The 21328-nt window shown below is 45.9% G+C and overlaps 1 protein-coding gene across 3 annotated transcripts; it reads left to right on the forward strand.

Annotated features, from left to right (window-relative positions):
- The first annotated feature begins 2972 nt into the window (after window positions 1–2972).
- On the forward strand, window positions 2973–19149 carry LOC136497738 (crossover junction endonuclease EME1-like). 3 transcript variants are annotated; one of them, XR_010769419.1, is made up of 13 exons: window positions 2973–14132; window positions 14484–14575; window positions 14862–14927; window positions 15015–15080; window positions 15161–15314; window positions 15420–15562; window positions 15673–15848; window positions 16797–16854; window positions 16937–17055; window positions 17618–17707; window positions 17893–18010; window positions 18357–18471; window positions 18555–18691. XR_010769419.1 is itself a non-coding variant. In XM_066493588.1 (12 exons), exons 1-12 carry the CDS (start codon window positions 13601–13603, stop codon window positions 18717–18719), a joined length of 1776 nt encoding a protein of 591 aa, XP_066349685.1. In that variant the 5' UTR covers window positions 2977–13600; the 3' UTR covers window positions 18720–19149. The 3 variants fall into 3 exon arrangements, 1 of the variants encoding a protein (XP_066349685.1); XR_010769420.1 differs by lacking the exon at window positions 18555–18691 and having other exon boundaries at window positions 2974–14132; window positions 17898–18010; window positions 18357–18381; XM_066493588.1 differs by lacking the exon at window positions 17893–18010 and having other exon boundaries at window positions 2977–14132; window positions 18555–19149.
- The last annotated feature ends 2179 nt before the right edge of the window (window positions 19150–21328 follow it).

Consider the following 21328-nt stretch of genomic DNA (forward strand, 5'->3'; position numbering starts at 1 on the left):
TCTTAAGGTAGATGAACATAATAAACATAGCGAAATAAATAAAATGCATGTTCCACGATCTTATACGGGTACAACGTATAGACGTTCCGGCTCCCATGCATGACATTGCATTCACCTACGGTCAAACAAGCTCAACAACTACGGATGACAACAATGGCAAGAGTACAATACCGGAGGATAGCAACGAGAAGCACTACAACTACTACGGGTACAGCATCCCAAGGCAACTAATCTACATCTTCTCGGGGCAACGGCTGAGCGAGAGGAATCAAGGGTTCTTCTTCTAACACTTCCGAGGGTGGAGATGCTGGCGGTGCTGCAACACCAGTTCTTCTTCTCTCTGGCGGGTGGATAGGGATCCCTTCCAAGATCGGGGCATCCTGACTTTCAGCAGCCAACGTCCTCCGCTCGGTGCCATGTTCCTCATACTCCCGGCCCTCATACTCAGGATGACCTTTGACTCTGAGCTTTTGCAGGGTGGCATGCAAGATTCTGGGAAAACCCTCAACGGTCAGGTAGTAGGTACTAACCCAGGCTCCTGCCATCTTTGGCAGTGGTTGCAAGGAAGGCTAAGCGAAAAGCTAGCTCAAAGGAAAAGCTAAGCGAGCTCAAGTGCGCTGAGTTGTGGTACCAATGGCTAAGCCAGGCTCTACTTATAAAGGCGGAGCATTTAGTGGTTCTAGTGCGGTTCGCCAGGGTTCCCATGTGAGATCACTACGGCGGATCGACCAAATTCCGCGCGTTCAAGGCGAGCGACGTGCGATGCCATTACTGACTAGTACGACTACAGGGCAAGGGTCTGACAAGAGCGTAGAAAGGAGTACGGGGAGACATGGGTCACGACCGGCATGAACCACGGGCAAATGTGAAACACGAAGCCATAGTGCAGACCTAACTCTAGAATAGGAACGAGTCATTTATGCACAACACGACACGCGTGACACCTCTAGATGGCGTATCTACCAGCAATACGGCACTATAATGCACAATCAGGATATGCATGAATGCACATCCTATACGTCCTCACACTATTGCTAACATATAGAGCAACCGTTCTCAAATTTCTGACACAGCGTTCTCTCCTTATAACTAGTCGATACTTTCGAACTATGCTCGAGTTAGTGTACCTGCAGAAACTTGATTAATCATATCTAAGTCAGCAGAGTGCCATCTATCCTAGAGACATAACCATAGTAATAGGGCTACTTATATAACTTCGCATACAAACATCCTAACTTTTTGACAAAAATGGGTTGTCAAATTTTAGTTTAGAAACGAGTTTGGAAGCTTTATCTTTTCATTTATGCTCTGATACCACCTGTGGCAGAACTGTCTAATTTAATGCCTCACAGGAGTGCTTGTCTTCTATTAGACACTAAGCACTCGAGGGAGAACACTAAATTACTCGGTTCTGTCGGACACACCCCAGGGGAGAACCCAAAAATCCATATTTTTGCCATTAGGATCACAAATGAGAGAATAAAGCTTACATCATTCATAACCATTTCTTACATCACTTTTAATACAACATCAGAGTATAATATTTATTAATATAACAGTGGAATGAAATCATGTTATCAGAGTTATAAATAATTTAACTAAACAACGGAATAGAAACATGTGAACCGAGTCACAGCGGAAATAAACATCTATTAATGACATGATGAAATGTTGATATATAAACTATGACAATAGATCATGAAACTTTCATTTATAAAAGTATTTAGTGAGAGTTATAAATGACAACTACGATCGCAGCGTAAAGGAAATCCTCTCTGAGTCCACCAGGAGGAATCCACACACAAAGGTTAGCTCAAGCCTCCACCTATTACCTACAATAAGGGGAATAAAACCCTGAGTACTCAATTGTACTCAACAAGACTTACCCGACAGGAGAAAAGAAAAGACTCCAAGGATATGCAAGGCTATTTGGCTTGTGGGTTTATTGCGTTTGCAGAAAGCATTACTAAGCGTGTGTCCTTATGTTCGATTTTTATTAATAGCCGCATTGGTTCATTAACTAACCATTCTATCTAAGCACCTATGCTACTTTCAAGCGAGTGGTAAGCAATCAGATTTCCTTTGTCCATCTTCCATCTTTCATCTTTTAGTTCTAACTACGATGTTAAACCATAGACAAGCCGTACTGGATAGCCCGGCAATTCGCGAATCAATGCCCCTAGTTGGGTACTCTGAAAACACATGCCCTGCTTGTACCCCAGACACAAGCAGGACTAACTCATCACTCTCCTGTCTCGGGTGTCCATGTCCCTGTCCAAACTGGGACTCCAAGCCCCCGCCCCTAAGTCCTGGACTCAGTACGGTGCAAGGACCTCCTCCACCAAAATAAAACCCTAACAGTCGGTCCGGAAAGAGCTGGATCCACGACAAGAGAGCAACAAGTCTTCCAAGTGCCCATACACAAGTATATGCTCGGGATAATAAGTCTGTGACCTACCTAGAGTCGTATGCAATGAACGGTCCTTAACCGACCAGACAGAGAAAACAGTGTAACCAAGTTATGCCCCGTGTCCACGACGACACAACCTCTTATACCCACCAATACCCAAACCATATCCCTGCCCGGTCACCATTTTCCTTTCCACCATTTTTATATTCCAAGTGATAATCATATAGTAACATATTTCCTATATCTCGCGAGTGACAGGCAATCACTCGACTTCTATCGGAGTCCTGTAGCATAGCATTCTACACGATCCTGTCATACTAGTAAGACTCATAGGATAAAGATATACATGCAAGTGGGTTTCATTCGGCTCTTTAAAACTTAAAGCATAAATATAATTTAAACTATAGAAAAGTAGGGGTTATGCACTAGGGCTTACCTGGGTAAAGTATAATCAGAAGTTAGTTTTCCATCATGGCGATATGATCTGCAAAAGCACCATTTCTCCAGCAACTCCCGATGACTCCATGATCCATCGCGTCCCTATCATGATATGCAATGTAATGCAATGCAAAGATGTAATTAATTGACTGCAATCGTGACTCGTATAATTACGCTATACGTCTCTCAAGTGAACGAGCTAGTTCTAACGACGACCGTACTTAGGCTACATATTCATGTTGTCGAACAAGGCGTTATTTCCCAACGATTATTTTAGTTATATAACCCAAGTTGCATATTTATTCGCAATAGGACATTATTATTTATCCAGCAACTAATTATTCTAGAGCTACAAAATTATGGTGAGTAGATAATAATATTAGTATTTTCCTGTCAAATTTTTAGAGTCAATACTATTACCGATTTATCCCTGGAAATTCCTACAAGTTCATCTTTTAACAATATTAAGCATTTTAAAATACTTATATAGCTCCCAAAAATATTGCCAAACTTTGTGAACAAAATATACTAACAGGTAGAGCATCATTTTAGGAGACTAACAAAACTGGTTTGATAAATGTTTGGTTCACTACATAGATTTATATTGATTTTACTAGTTTTGCCTTATAAGCGAATTTAGAAATTACTTAAGAAAAATAAAGAGGCCAGCAATCACCCACTCGGCCCAACGGACCAGATTAGCCTAGGCGAGCACGGGACCGGCCCAGACAGGGACAGGACGCGTGTGGCCCAGGCGCGGGGATAGGGCGCACGGCCCAGCAGAGCGGCGCGGCCCAGCAATGTAGGTGACACCAACCGGCCTAGCGTGGCGCGCAGGCGGCCCAGACGCGGCTACCACAGACCGGCCCACGCATGGAAGCAGGTCGGTAAACTGGCACAGTCGGGCCAGAGGTGCAGGCCGTGGCCCAACAGCCATCCCAGTGCGGTCAGGATCCAGAGAGGACATGAATTTATGCAAAAAGGTCCTTGTAGTCTTACGAAATCGATCCGCAGTCCTGACTACACTATTCATTTAAGTCATGTACTAGCAGTAAAGACCCTCTATTAAGTTCTGGCTTGGATACTTACCCTTTATCTTCTTCCAAAGCAGAGGAGGCCAGCCGTCGGTAGGGCGACAGCGAGCGCGGCCATGCCGGTACCGTGGTGGAGCGGCCGTACCAGAGCGACGTGGAGCTCTGATGGAGAGGTGCGGGTGGAGGCAAGGTGCTGCTGCCCAGGCGTGCCATGGAGCAGTAGACCCGCGCGGAGCTAAGGCGGGCACGGTGGTCGTGCGGGCGCGTACGGTGATGGCGATGCATCGCTGGCAGGGCATCTCCAGGGGGCAAGGCGAGCACAGCGGCTGTGACGCCAGGGGGCACAGCGGGGCTCGACGGTGGTGCGGACACCTGGGTAGGGCATAGCAGGCGCGACCAAGGGACTCAGGGAGGCAGAGCTGCGCGTGAGTCGTGGCCATGGCGTGCGGCGCCTTACGTTCGCTCGCACGAGGGGCCAGCACAGAACAGCTAGGCCCCCAGCGGGCGCTACGGGGATGCGGTGGTGAGGTGCTGCAGCCGGGTGAGCTGCGCGGGCAGTCGTGGCCTTGGCAGCATGATGCGGAGTGGAGCTCCATGGCAGCGGATGCGTCAGGCACGTGGGCACTGGGAAACCACGGGGGAGCAGGCCCAGACGATGTGGATGCGCCACGGCGGCGGTGCTGGCATGCAGGGCCAAGGAGTGAACGCCCGGCGATGGTGGGGCACGACGGCGAAGCATGGGCGCGCAGGGCACTGGAGGATGAGGGGTGCAGTGCTGGCAGGGCACCTCCGGTGGCAGACGACATTCGGGCTACGCCACAGCGGCACCGGCGCAGGACCGGGGTGAAGGGACGCTCTCGCGCGTCATGCTGTGCTTGGCGTGGCCCTATGCGGAGTCATGGAGGGGCACGCTCACGAGGGAGAAAGGAAGGGGTGCCGGTGAGTGGCTGCAGGCGTGGCCATGTCTGGCCGGGCAGCACGGTTTGCTCGGCAGGCGATGGGTGGAGACTGTGGAAAAGCAGTGTTGCGAACGTGAAAGGAGACGTCGGTGGTTGCGGTATAGAAAAGGAAGAGGCAAGGGGACAGAGCGAGCAGTGACGGGACAATGGAGCGATTGACGGACAGGAGCTGGGACCAGCAGCAGAAATAGACAAGGAAGGAGGACAGCAGCACGAGGGTCGGCCAACTCCACCAAAACAAGAACAGCGCGGCGAAAATGACACGAGTTGACTCAGAAATAGGACCACGTGCTTCTGACTCAGGCACTCTTCTATATCTATATCATCGTAACAACACTTTGCTTCAGAGCACGTTCATCCGTCATAACTTTTACAATGGTTTACTAATTTACGCAAGCTTCGCTTATCGTTTCCCGTATATTTTAAATCAAAAATTCAAGAAACTCGTTTCGAAAGTTTTACTGAGGCCTAAATCGTAGTGCTAAAAAGGATCGTAACACCGGGGTGTTACAAGCGGGTACATGAGGACTGAGGGAGGCGGTCGCGAACGCGTCGCTTGTCCAGACGAGCTGGGCCGCGCTAGCATGTGGGGCGACAACGCCGCCTGCATGCACGATCTGGGCCGGGCTGGCATGGGGCGAGAACATGGGAAAGTGAGTAGGGCGCGTAGGAATGCGCGAGCTGGGCTGGGCCGTGGGATGGAATCACGAGCTAGCGCGTGAGAAGCTTTCATGCTCGGCGCACGACTGGATGCTGACCCGGTAGGCGCATGACATGGTCCCATGTAGCCCGCGGCTCATGCGTGGATGCTAGAGCCTAGAGGCAATGGCCGAGTCAGACCGATAGCCAGAGCCTTGCAATTTTGCCAAGGTTTCCTTCCTTTCTCCGCAACAGAAAGCGCCGCAGCGAGAGAGAGTGCCAGCGACAGTCTCCAGCAGGCGCCGCGGCTAGAGCCCGGATACCCTAGCCCCGCCAAACCGCTCAAAATCCAAAATCCAAGGGCTTGTTTGATGTGGAGCGCAGGGGTGGCTTGGCCCGTCGGCCAGGCCGAGGCTAGCCAGAGCCAGGCCGAGAGAGCAAAGCTGCTTGTGTTTGATTTCATGCCCTAGCAGGACTTTGTTTGATTCAGCTCTAGGAGCCAGGCCATGACCAACTAACTCCAACTACCAGTTGGCGATTGTGTTTGATTTGGACCTAGCTCACAATGTCTTAGGAAGGAAGATGAGAATGCACAAGTGATTTGTAAATGAGCCAGAACATAGCATTATGAAAACAAATTTTTAAATACCAGTTACAACAATACAAAGTACACAATAATGACAATCAGTTGGCCTCAGACTAATTGTAATGATTCATATAATCCTAGCTGCTTCAATAGAAGAAAGAAATAAGCAACAGAGCAGCTATCATTTGGAAACAAGGGTCCAGTAGCATAAATCATCGACATTGAGAACATACAACAACCAGATAGGTCAAGTACATGGTAACAAGGCAACCAACATTGACAGAAATAGACTAGACAGATACAGTAAACCAAAGGCAGCTAATCCACCATGTTTTCATAGTCATCACAGGCCTAACAAAGGCAGTTCCAATGTTCAATGAAGCAAGGCAAAAAACCAACATCAGGAGCCTAACTGGGGCAGTTGTAGTTGCTAGTTTTGTCCCCCTTCATCCATAGTCCAAACACCAAGATAACAAGTGAGGTGACTAACACCTTCTTCCACCAACCAGCCTTACCATTACCATCAGAAGGAGGAATGATTGGAGCAAAAGCATCATGAGGGATAGGATCATAGGGGGGAGGTGCTGCTCCATGAGATGGATGCACATCTCTCATGGCTGCCTGAAAAACTCTAACAGCCTAGTCATAGTTGCTATACTTCTTGTATATGGCATTTCTCACCCCTAAGAACATGCCTACTGCACTCTTGCCAACTCAGGTAAATCCCAGAAGCCTTCTCATTGAAAACAACATAGAACGCTCCCGTTTCTATGAAATGAAATAGTGGTTTAGCCTCAGTTAAATGTAAAGCATGAAACTAGCCATGAGTGTGAAACTTGAAGATCTACGGTTTGCGGTGAAACAAATCGGTTATCTTAAGTCCCCCACTGACGACCAGCATCATCATGTTCATATGTAAGAGAATTGACATCACATGCATTGTAATAAAAGGTTGGCCTTAGCTTTAGAATGTGGTGGTGTTATTTCAGTTCAAATCATTGGTGGCTGTCATAGAAAAAATAAACCAGTAGTGCAGCAAATCCAAGGTCATGGCTGCCATGGAATCCATGTGCACATCCATACACTACCATCAGCACAAGAAAGAAGGGGTTGTTACAATGGTATGGTTGTGGCACATGGATTTGATGACATACATGATAAATCACAATAATCAAGTAAATAGAGCAGGCACCAAATAAGTGCAAATCTAGGGTTATGACTGCCATCGAACCCTATTGTGCACATTCATTCACTGCCATCAGCATAAGTGAATGGATGGGCACACATAGAGTTCCATGGTAGTGATGAAAAAACATGAAGAACCAAATAAACAAGGTAGCCACCTCATGAATATGTTGTTTGCATCATAGGCCTTCTAGATTTCCCACAGTTACCACCAATGAAAAGAAGCAAAACCAATAGGACATAAATAGAGCCAACAGTGCCATGTAATAGGAGATTAACATCAGAATTATGAATAGACATAAGCTTTGACCATGGGACATAGACATCCAACAACAACATCATATTTTAGCTATGCCGCTACCACTATATGGCTGAGTTTCATGGCCAAACACTTAGGAACCAGTGACAGATGATGAAGCAAAAAGAGCCAAAAGAACATAAATATATCAGACCAACAACAGTAAAAAATTGAGCAGCCAACAGAGGCCACTAACAGTGCATTATAGATACCGGTTTAGCCTCACAGATGTAGGCTCAAATAAGGTCCATCTTGCCCAATGTTACCTATAGTTAGCCACCCTCTAGCTACACAAACTCAAAAGGACAGGTGCTTGCCAAACATCTACAAGCACAATAGCTACACCAAAATGGAACCCAAAAGAGAAGAGAGTGGGTGAGGGAGGTGGAGGAACTATATATCTCAACAGTCAACCCCTCTTGGCCTTGCTAGTCCTAGATGGACAGAACTACATATAGTAGTTCTTGGCAAGGTAGTTCATCAACCAAATGTCCCTATGGTTGATTGCCATGTTCACAAAGCCCCTGCCAAGGGCCTTGATTTTCAGCAGGTAGGTGTAGACAACAATGAGAGCTTTAGTGGTGAAGGCAGGCATCTCCATCACTACAAGATAGAGGCCAGGATCCACATGTGCAGGCCCAATCTCTCTAAGTGCAGAGGCTACATTGTTGACAACATCAGTCATCTTAGTCATCATCAGCATCTCTTCCTTACTGAAATTACTCCTCTTTCTCTTTACTCCCATGATGGAAGTGAGCAGCTCAGTTGCCTTGCTGACCTCACCCATCTCAGGGCTACCTTTGACATCATCAACAGTGGTGAAGCCCTAGCCCTCAATCTTAGCAGCAACACTATCAACATTGTTCATCCCAAGTGGCTCACTAGAACCTAGGGCAAACCTACTAGTGGTCATGGAAGCAGGGGCGAAGCCAGGTTGATCTTGCCTGGTGCCCATGCACCAGGGTAAAAAAAATTACCACTAACTACATAAATTTTCACCATGTATTGCTACCAGATTAGTGTATGTCTCATTAGTAGTGCACCACCATGAATTTAGAGTTAGCTTCGCCCCTACATGGAAGAACCAAATATGGTCTCCATCTCAGTGTAGAACCTGATTGGGGTGTTAAGGAATTCAGCATCCTTAGGATGGTCCTATAGTCATGTGTGCTTAATTAAATAAACAGGGAAGAAGAGAATAAGTGGCCAGAAGAGGAAGAGAGAAGAGAGAAAGGTAATTGACTATTTTTCTACCTTGTAGTGGGCTATGTAGTGCTCAGGTTCAAGCATTATGGCATTCACATCATGATCAAACAGTGCACCACTAAGATCCATCAACTTCACAACCCTAGCCCACTTCTGCCTCCACTTCCTCAACTGATTGTACACTTGAGTAGGGCCCACAGCTTCACCACAGTACTCCTTAAGAGCCTTAGCCACATGGTTCACATCTTATCCTTGAAGCACTTGTTAGCCCTACTCCCATCAGACACTATCTGGGCCATCCTCCTAAGGACAAACCTAGAGGTATTGTTATTCCACCTCATAGGGGGCCTAGCACCACCAGCACCCCCTAGGCAGGCACTGCCTCAGGTGCATCAGCCCCCACTTCCACCACCTCTAGGTGCAGCAACAGCCCTAGCTGACCCAGCACTAGCCACAGCAGCCATGTCAGCAGCCCCCATAAACTTAGCCATCCTAATAAGGTCAGCATCCATGACATGAAGGTTGTGAAGCCTCAAATCACGATGACCACGGCTCCGATATCACTTGAAATGTCCTAATAGCTAGAGGGGGGGTGAATAGCCTATTAAAATTTCTATAACAACACTTAGCAAATCGGTTAGATAAATATGAGGTGAAGCGAGTGTTGCGCTAGCCTACTAAAAATATAAACCACCTACCATAATTCTAGTTTCTATAATCTCTATCCACATAATGGCTATGTCACTACACTAAGTTAGTGTGCTCTCAAAGGCTAACTAAAGAGACACACTAACCAAACTAATAAGCTCTCACGACTAGCTATACTAAAGAGCTTGACAACTAATTTACGGTAATGTAAAGAGATAGAGCAAGATGGTTATATCACCGAGTCGAGGAATGAACCAATCAATCACAATAATGAATACCAATGAAGGCCAATCACCTCGGAATCAAATAATGACACAATAATTTCTACCGAGGTTCACTTGCTTGCCGGCAAGCTAGTCCTCATTGTGGCGATTCACTCACTTAGAGATTCATGTGCTAATTGGTATCACACTGCCAAATTCTCAATAAGGTGCCACACAACCAACACTAAGATGAGGATCACGCAAGCCACGAGCAATCTACTACAGTATCTTTTGGCTCTTCGTCGGGGAAAGATCAAAAACCCCTCACAATCACCATGATCGAAGCCAGAGACAATCACCAACCTTCGCTCGATGATCCTCGCTGCTCCAAGCCGTCTAGGTGGCGGCAACCACCTAGAGTAACAAGCGAATCCCGTAGCGAAACATGAACACCATGTGCATTTAGATGTAATCACTCAAGCGATGCACTTGGATTCACTCCCAATCTCACAAAGATGATGAATCAATGATGGAGATGAGTGGGAGAGCTTTGGCTAATCTCACAAGGTTGCTATGTCAATGCAAATGGCCAAGAGAGTGAGCTTGAGCTGGCCATGGGGCTTAAATAGAGGTCCCCTCGAAATAGAGCCGTTGGCTCTCTGCCCTCGACTTTCATGAGGCGACCAAACGCACAGGTCATGCTGACCGGAACGTAGGCCCCCAGCGTCCAGTCGTGAATCTTCGTCCACATGTCCCCTATATTCAACGTCAGCCGCCTGATCCCAACGGTTGATTCTCAGCGCCCTCACGGTTAAGTGATGACCGAACGTGCCCAACACAGGATCGGACGCGCCAGTGCCAGCCTTGTTCGCGCGCGGCAACACACGATCGGACGTGCCAATCAACCACGGTGCCCGCATGTCAAGTCATTTCCATAGAGCTCCCCGAGCGCCTAAACGCCGATTTGATGTGTCCGATCTCCACTGACCAGACTCGCCTAGAGTCAAGTCTTCTCTACGCTAACTCAAACCTCATACGTCAACGTACATCAGCCTGACCGAACGCACCATCAGTTGAGTCAGGTCACTTTTTACCCCAATGTCCGATCATGCACCAGACAGAGGTCGAGCGCGCCAAACTTCATTTTATAATTGATCGGACGCCGCACCTCTGAGTCCGGTCACCACGTGACCTGCGTCCGGTCACTGTTTCTCAGTGAAAATCACCTCCTTCACTTCACCAACTTCTCCACCTTTGCTCAAATATGCCAACCACCAAGTGTATCACCTTGTGCATGTGTGTTAGCTTATTTTCACAAATATTTTTAAGGGTGTTAGCTCTTCACTAGATCCTAAATGCATATGCAATGAGTTAGAGCATCTGGTGACACTTTGATAATCATATTCTAATACGAGTTTCATCCCCTCTTAATAGTACGGCTATCAATCCTAAATGTGATAACACTCGCTAAGTGTCTTGATCACTAAAATAAAATGGCCCTATGGATTTCACCTTTGTCTTGAGCCTATTTTGTTTTTCCTCTTTCTTCTTTTTCAAGTCCGAGCACCTTGATCATCACCATGCCATTACAATCATCATGATCCTCATATGCCCCCTCACTTGAAATGTGCTAACTATCTCATTAATCACTTAGATAAACTAGGTCAGCACTTAGGATTTTATCAATTCATCAAAACAAAACTAGAGCTTTCAGTCTCCCACAGGATAGGTTTCATCACCCTCAGTCTAGGATGCCTAGGAAGCCCTCCTCTTCTAGCACTACTCAATCCATGCCAAACTCAATGATCCAATTATGGAGAATACAACAGGCCAGTACAAGCTTCACTTGAGTCTTGTATGTGTGGAAAGGTTTGTTGTCTAGGATACGAAATATGTTCTTAAGTGCACCAAAAGCTCTCTCCATTGTCACCCTAAGGGATGAATGCCTTAGGTTGAACAGTTCCCTGATATTAGTAGGATAATTGCAGCTCCCAAATTTAGACAAGTGGTACCTCACCCCCTATAGGGTGGGAGGAAACTAGTGCGGCAAGCATAGCCAGCATCTACCAGGTAAAACTTCCCTATAAGTGTACCAAAAGATATACTACAGTGAATGTGTGTGGCAAGTTAAAGGACAACAGTGTATGGACTATTAATTTGAGTAACCTTCAGGAACTATGAACCCATCATTCCTGTCAATTGCATCAGCAAGAATGAGTAGATCATGGGTAGATCCCTCCCAGCCAGCTAGGACATAGGTGAACATGAGATCAAAGTCCACAACAGCCATCACATTTTATGTGGGGTTATGTTTCCTACCCCTGAAAGGCTGCCGCATGTGTCTAGGCACCCTTGCCAACACATGTGTGCCATAAATGGCACCAACACAGTCCTCGAAATGTGTAGGATAGTGGATAAGTGCAAACACAACATTTGGTTAAACCTAAGGCAGATAAACATGATTAACAAGTACCTGCATATATGGGTACCATCTCTGGCTACCCATGATTTTTGGATGTGTAGCAGTGGTAGGAGGTTTGATCATTTCATTTCTAAGCTCACCGATAGCATAGAGAACTTGGTGGAAGACTGTACTAACTGTCTCAATGGACCTCCTAAAAGACTGATGAACTACCCTGAACCTCTGGTTGTGACCAACCACATAGAGGAACATTGCAACCTGCTCCTCAACAGAACACCCACTGATTTCTCTGACAAGGCCTCTATCTCTAAAAAGGTTGCATAGATTAAAATAAGGAGCTCTAGTTATACGTAACATAGTCAAACACTCAGCATCAATGCTGTTAAATATCATTTGGAGGATGGATAGCCTATGCTGCTGGCTTAATGACCTAGGACCATAAGGGATAGGCTCTAGTTGGGCCCTAATTTTTTCTTAGTCTAGTGAAAAAAACGAAAGCATAACCACAACCATGGCAGTTGCTTGCCTGGCCATCGTCTCACGTTGTGCAGTTGGATCCACCTATATGCATTCAACATTCAAAGATACAACTCAACTGTAGTAGACCTTGGCTGGCCTCAACATGAAAGTGCAATCATTCATATCAAAAGCTAACAGCACGGCTGCATAAAAAGAATGCCTCTAGTGCATTGGACAAAATCATCATTGACCATGAAAGAATTAACATTTCAGCATACAGTGGACAGATTCATCATCGACCATATGAAAATAACAATGCAGCATAAATGTTTCAGTGCTCGAAATCAACATTCATAGCAACTACACAAGTATCACGTATCCAAACAATAATTCCACGGAGACAAATCGAAATCAAAATAGGACAACAAGAAACCCTAAATTGAAAGCAAAGAGGATTTGGGGGGGGGGATTTCACCTCGGGGGAGTTGACGGAGACAGGAAGAAGGGCAAGACGGAGAAGAAGAAGAGCCATAGCGGAAGCAGAAGCAGATCCGGTACGGGACGAAGCAGATCAACCTCAACCGAGATGCAGCCGTACCACCGAAGGAGGAAGACGACCGCGTCCACAGGAGCCCGGCAGGAGGCGCAGCAGCGCCGTGGCCAAGCGGATCCCGATTGCCTGAACGGGGAGACCAAAGAGGAAGAAGCCCGCCGCGCCGCACCACCACCACACCAACACAGCCAGTCACTCAACGTGAACACAGTGGGGAAGACGGAGCTGCAGGAGGGAGAAGGCAGCGAAAGAGGAGGGCGGCATATAAAGGCATCGGATTTCGACGAGTAGAAGTGTGGGAGGAAGTTTCATAGTTCTGCACGAGACGTCGCCGCCGCCGCCCCGAAATCAACTGCGAGGACAGAGGGAGCCTGGGCACAACGGAGCGTTCGCCGGAATGCAGGAAAGAGAGTGCGTTACACGCGCGGAGCCGGGCGGGCAGCTGGGCCAAACAAATCAAACAGGTCGGGTTGTAGCTGGGGAGCGCCAGCCACCCCAACCAGGCCCCAAAATTCCCCATCTCGCCTCGGCTAGGCGAATCCCCAAACCCAGCTTCGCCCATGGCGTCCTCCGTTCCCGTAGTCGACATCCTCGACGACGACAACGGCCTCGCCATTGCCTCCCCTCCCTCCTGCAAGCGGTCCCTCGGATCCTCGGGAATCTCCTCCCGCGACTTCCTCGACGCGTTCTCGCCGTCCCCGCCCCGGCAGAAGCGGCCTCTGCCCGCGGCGGAGGGCCCCATCAACCTCGACGACACCCCGTCCCCGCCAAAGTGGCGGCGCTCCTCGGTCTCCATCGACCTCGACGACACCCCGTCACCGCCAAAGCGGCAGCTCTCCTCGGTGCCCAAGCTGCCGGTTCTTGTGGTGGATGAGGACGTGGCGCCGTCAGCCCCTGGTGATGCTGGTACCGACAGGCCCGATTCTATCTTTGACTGCGCCGCTTTCTCCGAGTCACCGGAGACGGTTGTGCGCAGTTCTGCCGGCCTCGGCAGTGTTGATGTTGAGGCTCCGGGCTTCGCCTCCCCGCGCTCGGTTAGGCCACCTGCTGCCCCTGGCATGTCATCTGCTCCGCCGGCACAAAAAGGATCTGGTAAAGTGTCCTCGCTTGTGGCTGCTTGCTCTTTGTTTGAGTCATGAGGGATCTACTACAGTACTAATCTTGTTAAGTACACTGGTTTTGTTCACTTAAGATGGTTTCTTGTGTCTAATAGAATAGAGTTGTTTCTATTATGTTTCAGCTTACATTAAGTTAAGGTAGTTAAAAAAAGAATTGCAATGCAGCTCTAGATTTTGTGAATTATCTTTGTAACTCACCAGCAACTTCCATGTGATTTTGATGAAAAAAAAAACATCACTGTTTTTACCCCAATAACACTCGGTTCTAAACTCACCATGGTTTGCCTACAGTCTACTAGTAATGACACTTGTTTCTATTTCGCAGGAGTTATTTCTCTGATATCACTTGATAGTGACGATGAGTCGGATGATGACATCATGAACAGGGAGCCTTCAATCAATTTGTCAAGCAATACGGTAAAGCCTGGTCTTGTGGTTGACTTCATTTGACAAAAGGGAAAATATGTATTGACTTATATGCATTTCTGTTTATGGATGTATATATGTCATATTTTGAACGCAATGTATTCTTGCATAAGTAGAAACATTATATGTTGTTCAAGAAAAAAATAACGCTTCATTGCATAAATAAAGGCAAAACTTAGTAGTTGTGCATGCGCATGCCTAGTGCCTAGTGATTAAGATTAGATATATCAACACGCCTAATTGTAATCAAGTGACAGAACACCATGTCTCTATGTAGCAAGCGATGATGTGCCAGAAGGACGATGATGCCCAACATGTGCAAGCGAAGCAGAAAAGACAACCGGTATGGCTTTTGTCAAGAAGGGACTCAAGTTTTAAAGACATGTTAGTTTAAGTGATGACTGATGAGTCATTCTTGCAAATTATGTAGGCAGGGAAGAAACTGACAAAGGAGGAGAAAGACAAACTGATGCAAGAAAGAAAACAAAAACGACAGGTTCAGCAAGTGTTTCATAGAAGAATATCCTTATTCATGCATAAGATAGATTATTAGAGCGCATATTGGTTATTTTGTAGGAAGATAAACTAGTGAAGCAAGCTTTGAAAGATAAACTAGCTAAGAAGAAGAAAATGGAAAAAGCAATTCAGAAGTGGGAATCAGGGAAACTTGCCCTAGAATGTATTACTGTTGAGATTGACAACAGTGTTATCCAAAGGGGCTCCATTGGAGGTCTGTTTGAGTATGGTGAATTAAGTTGTATCACAAAAAACCATTTATCGTCATTAGTTGTTTCCATAATTTTCCACTACTAATATATCTGCCTCTTTTTAACAGGTCCTCTTCTTTCAAGTTTGACAGAGAATGGTCTTTCCTATGAACCTACTAAGAATAAAATTAGTGGTTCAATTTTATGGAAGTTGGATGTTCCTGATGATATTGCTCAGGCGTTTTCCGATCTTAAAGATAGCTGTGATATGGTGCTACATGTTTCCTTTGTTCCTCTCTAACCTTTTAACATCGTATCTTCTTTTTTAAAGTAACCACATAATAATATATCCTAAAATCGTAGCATGACATCTTTCTACAGAACCAAAATCCATTGTCACAAGTGAAATATGTTGCAATTGTGCTTGAAGCCGAGGAATTTTGTAATCTTATAAGCAACGGATCGTTCTTTGATCATGTCCAAAGAGTTCGTGATGGATACCCAGGATTCACCATTTGCTACATCATTAATAAACTGATGAACTACGTCAACAAATGGTGAGCTCTCTAAAGTCTGAATTATATGTTTGACTGTTTCTAGTTTGGCCTTCAAAAGAAAAAAAAAATTAATCTTTGCATGTTGTGTTCACTGCCAAACTTTAACAAAACCTTCTGAACCTTTTTAAACAGCATGTTGGCTAATTCAGTTCTTATCATTTATTTTTGGACATGGGAGGGGGATGAATGCAAGATGTTTGATCAGAAGTAACCTTTCTATCTTCCCTATGCTTTGTCTTGGGCCTAGTCTTTCAAACCATAACCTAGTGAATTATGGTATCCCCCTTTCCAACTGGAGTTTTTAGTATGAAAATAGAAAGGATGGGAGAAAAACTTACTTGCATTGCCATGTGATAAAGTATTGTTAGATAAGGTTCAGTGCCAGGTGGCGCTTATAGTTTTCTTGTAGTAGCGGTGGGGCATTCAAGCATGTGTTCCCTTTGTGATCGCGTGTCTGAATGCGGTTATTGCCTGTGGTAGATGTCGTTATGTTGGACATGAACTGAAAACTTTTGTAATTTCGTTGTTGCGGTAATGAAATTCGGGTTTACCGGTGTGGAAAGAAAAAGGTTCAGGGCCAGGTGAATGAGGACGCAAATTGATGGAAGAATGAAATGAGGTCGCCATTTTTTCTTTTTCTTAATTAACAAGGGTGACAATTAGGTGGTCCCCAATAATATTCTAAATTTTCCATCTGATAACAAGATATGTTATGCCCTGAAGATATTAACTTGCTTATTGAGTTGATTGTTATTTATCTGTAAGAGCCTAAGCCCAATTAGTATGACCTTGGGAGTTGGGGATATGGGTGAGGCTGCTGTTCACTGTGCATCACCTTTGTGCTTTTTGGATTGTGAGGAATGTGCATGGTAACTTCTGTGTAGTAGGAAAAGTAACCAACTTTGACCATCTGAATCTGCTAAAATTTGCCTTTTGTTGTCATGTCAGTGAGCAAAGTCAATACAAGAACCCTTCAAATACTTGGAGACGTCCACCAGTGGAAGAGGTCTGTTTTCACTTCTTGCATTTTTGTTTTTCATGATGAACTTTTATTACCCTGGGATGCGTTACATCTATTCTTTGTATAGGTTTTATGCAAACTGGCAACACACTATATTAATGTCCACTCAAGGCAATGCATAGATGAAGCTGAAGTAGTAGAGCACCTTGTTGGCCTTACGTCTAGTCTTGCAAAATGCAAATTCAGGCAAGTTACATTTACTTAGACAAGTTCAGTAACTTTGTTGGTTGTTTCTAGTGAATATAGAAATTTGTGATGCATGCTAGTTTTTTCCCCTGTGCTTAACTGTTATGTATGGTCACTGTTTTGTGCTATCAATGAGTCCATTGCTATCATGCTGTTTTGTTGGAACCTACATCGTAGTAGCAAAGATAAAAGTTGATGTTCTAATTGTTAAAAGTCTGTTGTGCATTATAAAAGAAAACTTGTATTCCCTTTGATGCATGGAAATATTTGATGAGGTGGAACAGCAAAACCTCTGATATTTATCATTGGTGTAATGGAGTGACAAGTAAAAAATAGAAATGCATACGGGTTTACCAAGTTCTTTTAGTTCAGCAGGCATGTGCATATTTCTTTTAGATGGATGTACCACTAATGCTTTTAAATGACACGATAGGTTAAATCCTTGGCATGTAGTTTATTTTGGCAATGTGATCTGGATATGCATTTAGTGCAGGTCTACAATTCTATTTGCTGCCAGAAGCATTTCCATGTTTTATTAATTTCCTCTCGGACTTTTTTGCAGGAGACCACTAACATGGTTATCAGTGCATGCAAATGGTGCAGTTATCCCTAAAAATTTTGTTCATAAGAACCTGGCGAAGAACGACACCTGGTATGTTGTGCAGAAGTAAATACCGAATCAGATCTCCATTGACTGTCCTCTGTTTTGCTAACCACCACCACCTCACCGCACACCACCACCCTCAGCATGCACTATAGTCTTCAATCAGTACATTTTCAATACTATCCCTTTTGCATGATGTTAGCTGCAATTTTATCTGATTTGGGCGTACCCAGTGCAGAGAGCTCCCGCTCTGTGCGGGGTCTGGGGAAGGGTGTTAGTGGCAAGTTTTACCCTCGCCTGTGCAATGCGAGGAGACCGCGACTCGAACCCGGGACCTTCCGGTCACAGGCGGTAAGACTCTACCGCTTGCACCAGGCCCGCCCTTCCAATTTTATCTGATTTGAATGGAACAAAATCTAATCACTCATTCATCTACTGATTAGATTTCTCCTATGCAGTGTCTAGCCTAACCTTTCTACTAGGTTCCTGAATTCTTTCTACTTAGTAGTAGTATTCTGATTTGTTTTTTAGACTAAGCCAATTGAAATAGTAAGCTTACCTTGAAATAAATAACTGAGATATAGTTTCTAGTTCATTATTTTTCTTCAGTTCTGTTTTACAATAGTTTCATGTAGATGAACACCATCTATTTGGCTATCATGGTCATGAACCATTGTACATGTATTATATCTGACAGGTTAAAAGCTTTAATAGCGATTCCTGACATCCAGCCAAGATATGCTATTGCAATCTGGAAGAAGTATCCCTGTATGAGATCCCTTCTGAATGAATATATGGATGCCAGTAAAACTGTGAGTGCTGTCCCTGGGTTCATATAAGAGCAAAAAAGTTAAGAACTATACCCTTTCGTGCTGTTAACTTGTCCCTGAAACAGGTTGCCGAGAAGGAACGTCTGCTTAGCGACTTGAAGTGGGAAGATCGCCTGGGTGACGAATGCAAAAGGCTGGGTGACAAATGCTCTAGAAGGGTGTACAGAATGCTCATGGCACAAAACGGAGGCTTGGATACAGATGACCCCGAAGCAGGCGGTAGAGCTTAGTGCTTAATCATCTGGACCTTGGCCATCAATGTATGCATGCCCTCTTGATGACCGGTTTGTGTACATATCGTCCGTCTGATCATGCCTGCACTAACTGATGCACTGTCAGGGTGAAAGAGTCGCATTAGCTCGTGCGATCTTCAGAGCCCAAAGCATGACCTTCAATGCTACACGATGGCACACGCTATATGTTTTGTTTATTAGCTAGCTGTGAAAAGCATTTGGTCGGAAACTGGATGGTAAGGCATGCGTATCCTATTCGCTGTGCTTAGGTTACTGCCTTTTGAGAACCTATAAGATATTATTAGTAGTTTAGAAAAGCATAAGGAAATGTTTGGTATTGAAATCTACATGTGTCTTTATATCATCAGCCTGTTTGGCTGGGGCTGAAACGATCGTATACGATCGTGGATTATTACTGCTGACTGGTTTGGTGTGAGAGAAAAATACTGATCTGATTGAAAATTTACGATCGTTTACGACTAAGCGAACGGGCTGCATGTATATGAGGCTGCATGTTGTCCGTGTCGGCAGTGCCATATAAAGTACCTTCTGGTGCTGCCGTGCATCGGCAGCCTGTTTGGTTGGCTGGTTCGTATCGTTGCTGGTTCGTGAAGAAGTATTGCTAGCTGGTTTGTGTGAGAGAAAAATACTATTCTAACTAAAAATTTACGATTATTTACGACAAGCCACAGCCAAACTAACAAGCTGCGTACCATTACCCGCATTGATCCAGTGAAAGACGCCATCGTCCCTTTGTGGAGTACAGCTCCCAGTAAACTGGCCCTTGCGCAGCTAATTTTGCAGCAACACTGCCTTTTTACTGGTAGCCCTGCTCGGATATAAAAAAAATATAAACAAGTAGGTGCTCTATACTTGTCACGGTGATATGTAGAAGCTATATATGTTTGGGGAACGAGAAAGTGATCCATGCTAAAAAAAAAGAGAGAAAAAATAAATACGTGCCCTTAAACTCGGCTTGATCCGCTTATTTTTTTCATCCGGAATAATGTTTTTCTCTCACAAATTTCTCCAGCATTTCTCCAAACCATCCAGATTCCTCCAGAATTCAGACAAGCGAACATGCCCGATGTATAGATGAAAAGAAAAAGTTTATTTGCAAACTATAAGTGATAGTTTGCATTGTGTGCAGCGACGGACCCCAAAAAATATTTCAGGGGGCTGAACAACACTGCTGTTCGATCTTAAGTCTCAACCCCCTACACTATATAACTTTGCCTAAAAATTCATGGGGTTCCACAGGGTTCCACTGCTACGATATGGGTAGGGGGGCTTGAGCCCCCCACCCCACCGCTATGTCCGCTCCTGATTGTATGAATAGTAGCCTCAACATTTTCTTGTCTACGTAGATCATTTTATTTATACTAGAACCACTATTAGCCTTCATCGGTGGTGCGATGTTGTTCGACCGAATATGCTCTGTGGAATCCGTCTGGTACTTGGGAGCTAGGTACATTGCTGGCTTGCTGACCCTAAACCCTTGTTAACTCTCCAGAGTCCAGAGATTAATTACTCAGTATGTACCCTTTTCCTGTTTCCAAATATGGTTTTATGCTCGAGCTCACGATCCATCTGATGCAGGCTTGCCGTCCTCGCAGACGATTGAAGAAGAGAGGAGACTTTGCTGGGACGCCAGGGGTGCCTGGGCAGCATTTCTTGGGACAGGCATCGTTTTCGCTGTAGGGCAAGCCGGAGGTTGTGATGCATGGATCGGGCGCAGGGCGGCGAGTACTGATGGTGCATGGGCCGCATGTGCCTCGGACAAATTTGACGTCCCCTCGCTGCAGGCTGCAGGCTGCAGGCTGGACGGTGGAGCACCACCGGACACGGCCGCGTGCTCCCAGTCCCAGCACGGACGACGGGACGACCAGCACGCTCCGGCTCCGGCTAGGTGGTGACTGGTGGCTCCAGCCAGATGCTCTGCCTGCCCGTGCCCGGGGCTCTCTTCCAGATTCCATTTCGAAGCCTCCAGATTAGATTCAGGAGGCGCGATGCCATTTCCCGTGCCACGAAAAAGCTAAGGAAGCGTGATTCCGCTATACACGCAGAGGCCGAATGAACCGTCCGAATCCAAAGGAGTGGAAAAATGTTTTAAAGGAACGCCAAAAGGGGGAGGAGATAGGATGGAATTGATGCATGAGCAGGCATCCCAGAAACCGATCGTGAAATCCCGGTATCTTCGCCCAAATCTGTCTTGGATTTGTGCGCAGTTTTGGACCAACAAATGCATGCCTCCTCCTCCTGCATCCAAGACCAAGAGGTGGTCGCTGCAATGACAGTAGAGGAGACCTCTCTATTCATCATTCCCCTCATCAGAGAATTCCTCCCTGTTGCCTTCGTTGCCGGTGCCTTGCATCCGAAGCCGGCATGTGCATACACCTGCCGGATTGCATTGCTCGGTTGCATTGCACCCGTGTCGCCGGTGGGCCGGAGCCGCCAGATTTATTCATGTTTCGGTCCACCACATGCCCAATGACATTGTTGTCGTAGAATCTGGGGCAAGCCGGCCCCGAAAACACTCTGGTTTCTTTGGTCGCCATGGTGAGGTCATGATGCAGATTTCACGAGGGGGGAGAAGTTTACATTAT

This window comes from Miscanthus floridulus, chromosome 12 (genome assembly GCF_019320115.1).
Source record: "Miscanthus floridulus cultivar M001 chromosome 12, ASM1932011v1, whole genome shotgun sequence".
NCBI classification, from domain to species: Eukaryota; Viridiplantae; Streptophyta; class Magnoliopsida; order Poales; family Poaceae; genus Miscanthus; species Miscanthus floridulus.